Source organism: Mytilus edulis, unplaced genomic scaffold, assembly GCF_963676685.1.
Source record: "Mytilus edulis unplaced genomic scaffold, xbMytEdul2.2 SCAFFOLD_1533, whole genome shotgun sequence".
NCBI lineage: Eukaryota > Metazoa > Mollusca > Bivalvia > Mytilida > Mytilidae > Mytilus > Mytilus edulis.
In genome coordinates, this window is record NW_027267380.1 from 19,588 (window position 1) to 22,754 (window position 3,167).

General features: G+C 32.0%; 1 protein-coding gene across 1 annotated transcript; it reads left to right on the plus strand.

The window, feature by feature from the left end:
* The first annotated feature begins 1,411 nt into the window (after positions 1–1,411).
* On the plus strand, positions 1,412–2,328 carry LOC139505230 (uncharacterized). The gene is made up of 2 exons (XM_071294987.1): positions 1,412–1,868; positions 1,901–2,328. The coding sequence occupies exons 1-2, from the start codon at positions 1,412–1,414 to the stop codon at positions 2,326–2,328; spliced, it is 885 nt and encodes a 294-aa protein (XP_071151088.1).
* The last annotated feature ends 839 nt before the right edge of the window (positions 2,329–3,167 follow it).

The following is a 3,167-nucleotide window of genomic DNA, read 5'->3' on the forward strand; positions in this document are numbered from 1 at the left end:
TTTATCAAAATGTTTTGTGTCGAGAGATTCAATACCAAACTTGAAACATTTTGTTCGTAGATTGAGGTCAAGGTTTTCCAAAAGCTTTTAAGTCTAAAGTAGCAGCTCTTAAGACCCTGTGTTGCTCGTCTGCATTTTTAACTTGATCACTTTTTACTTAAGCAATCACCAAAGGGAACTAACTCTATTAAGAAATAACTGACATTTAAAGTAATTGTAACCAATTTATATATCTTAATCCTGATGATAATTTTTTCCTTTTCAGAAAACCTTTCTTTCTATTCACTTAGGTTTTCAAGATAATAGTCACAAAATTATCAAAAATGTTACAAATTATCCTTTAAGGGCAATAACTAATATAAAGAGTCCACTGTTGATTTCAGCCATTATGGAATTGTCTTGCTAGTCATTTGTGCTTTTTAAATTTCTATCTAAACGATGTATACAGTTTTCAAGATGATATTTAAAAATTGGGAAAACTGTCATTAAAGGGCAATAACTTTATTTATTATTTATACTTTTTTGTATTTGGCAAAACTTTTAGGACTTTTGGTCCTCAATGCTCTTCAACTTCGTTCTTTTTTTGGCCTTTTTAACTTTTTTGGATTCGAGCGTCACTGATGAGTCTATTGTAGACGAAACGCGCGTCTGGCGTATATACTAAATTTAGTCCAGGTATCTATGATGAGTTAATTGATTTCAGTTATGCTGCCTTATTTGCTGATCTTTTCTTGCTGATGAAGTTTTTATCTTCTATTACAGTTTTTAAGAAATTAGAACAAAACAGAATCATCATGTGATATTGATATCAAAAGTGATAAACCTTCCTTGACTGAGGGATCAAAATGGAGTGCAACAAACATAATCAACCGCTCAGCTTGTACTGTCCAAGTCATTAATGCCATCCTGTGATGTATGTATTTCCACTAGCCATTCAAAATGTAATGGAATAACAAGTTTAGCTAGCGTGGTGGATAAAACCAAAATTGAAAACTCCAAAGAATCTGTAGAGAAAGACATTAACTATTTTTTATCTATTCTTGACCAATTAGTGACCAGCAAATCAAAAACCATTAAACAGGAGAAAATCATTGCATAGGCGTAAAGAAATCAATTAATGAGATTAGAAAGGAAATGAACAAACATTTGACCACCTAGAGAAGAAGTTATGCCAAGAAACCGATATCATCTTGAATCAAGAAAGATCAAAAGCAACTGATTTCATCTCAGAAATTGAAGGGAAAAGGGAAAACTTGAAGGAGATGAAAGAACATTACAAACAGTAACAACAAATACTTCAAAATTGCAATCCTTTCTAGGTGTACATAAGATTGAACAACAGGTACATCAATGTCAACGTTATATTGAAGATCTAGAAAATGATGAGAGGACCAAAGAAGTTGACATAAAAATGAAGCAAAATGATGAGATAGAAAACATAATAGGCAAATTAGTTTCAATAGAATCAGTTGGAGAAGTGTCAGTTGTTAAGACAGAAATAAACTTGAATAGAGAAACAAGTTTGAGGAGGAAAGCACAAGTAAAATCACAAGAACAATCCAACATAAACAACATGACAATGAATATTGAGACAAAGATAAAGATCAACATAGAGAAGACTATTTGTGACATGATTTGTCTGATTGATGGAAGATTTATAGTAGTGGAATTGGATGGTAAAGTTAACCTACTTAGTTCTGATGGCAAACTTCAGAAACAGTTACCTATACCTGGTGGAGCCTTCAGTGTGACACAGATCAATGAGGACACTATTGCCATAACTTATCCTAGTGAGAGAGCCATTAAGATCTTCAACATGGATAATGAAACAGTTACCAAAGATATCAAATTAGGAAAAGCATGCTTTGGTTTATCATTTCAAATAATTCCCTGGCTGTAGGTTTAAGGAAGGAAGAAATCCGTATTATAGACTTGGAAGGAAATACACTGAAGTCAATACAAGTTCAGAGTAAATCAATCCTGTATAATCTTGTTTACTGTAACAAAAGAGTAATCTATAGTGACTCAATAGGTAAAGCAGTATACTGTGTTGATGAATCAGGTAAACAAATCTGGGAGTATAAACAGGATTTAATAGGACCACGTGGACTTTGTATAGATACTTATGGTAACATTATTGCAGCAGACAGTGACTCTCATAGAATTATAGTAATATCAAAAGATGGACAGGATAGTAAAGTACTGATTAGTAAGGAGGATGGACTGGGGTTTCCAATGTTTATCTGTTTTAAACATAATGAGTCTTCAGGTTTTATTTGTGATAGCACTGGCAGATTCTTGGCCAAATTTAATTTGTCATGTGAATAACATATTTACTGAGATATCACATGAATATTGTTTTCTATGTAAGTAACAAATCTAAAACAGTGGTAATATTTATAGAATGAAAAAGAAAGTGAGAGTTATCATGTTGACATGTGGGTAGATATTTGTTTTTGTTGTGTTGTTGGGTTACTGTCTAATTAATGTTCGCAACACATATCCTGATATTCCTAAGTGGTGATATTGAGTGTGAAATTTGAATGAGTATAAGTAAAGTAGATGTTAGTTTTTGTTGTATTGTTGGGTTAACATTATGGTCTAATTAATGCCAACATCAAATATTTTTATATTCCTTAGCAGTGACAAATGTGAGAGATCATGTTGACATGTGTGTACATGTTTGTTTTTGTTGAGTTGTTAGGTTACTGTCTAATTAATGTGAACACACATATCATTATATTTCTTATTAATGGTATTCAGTGTGAAATTTAAATGTGAGAGGAAATTAAAGCAAGTGTGAAGATGCATGTTTTATTTTACTGTTGGGTTACCATCTAATTAATATCAACAACACATATCCTTGCATTTCTGTAATAAAGCAATGCACTTTACCACAAGGAACTCCCTTTGCAGCTAAACTGTGACAGTTTTACCTTGCAGGTTCGTAATAAATAATTTCATGGAATAGAACGTTGATATGCACTACTATTTTATTCAAGCTCAAAGCATAGGGCTGTGTAGCATATTTTCAATATTTAAATGCCCTGAACTTATTTGATTTTAAATTTAAACTAAAATTGTGTACCACCCTACCTTTACTTTTAGCCCATTTCAGAATTATTTTTTTTTTGCAATAGTATGTTCTAATACTGGTAACAGTCCCA

Excerpts from the sequence above, each read along its gene's own strand:
- LOC139505230 (XM_071294987.1), top strand. The coding sequence starts at position 1,412 with ATGAAGCAAAATGATGAGATAGAAAACATAATAGGCAAATTAGTTTCA. Across the intron at positions 1,869-1,900 it reads ATTAGGAAAAGCATGCTTTG|GTTTAAGGAAGGAAGAAATC; the intron begins GTTTATCATTTC and ends CCCTGGCTGTAG.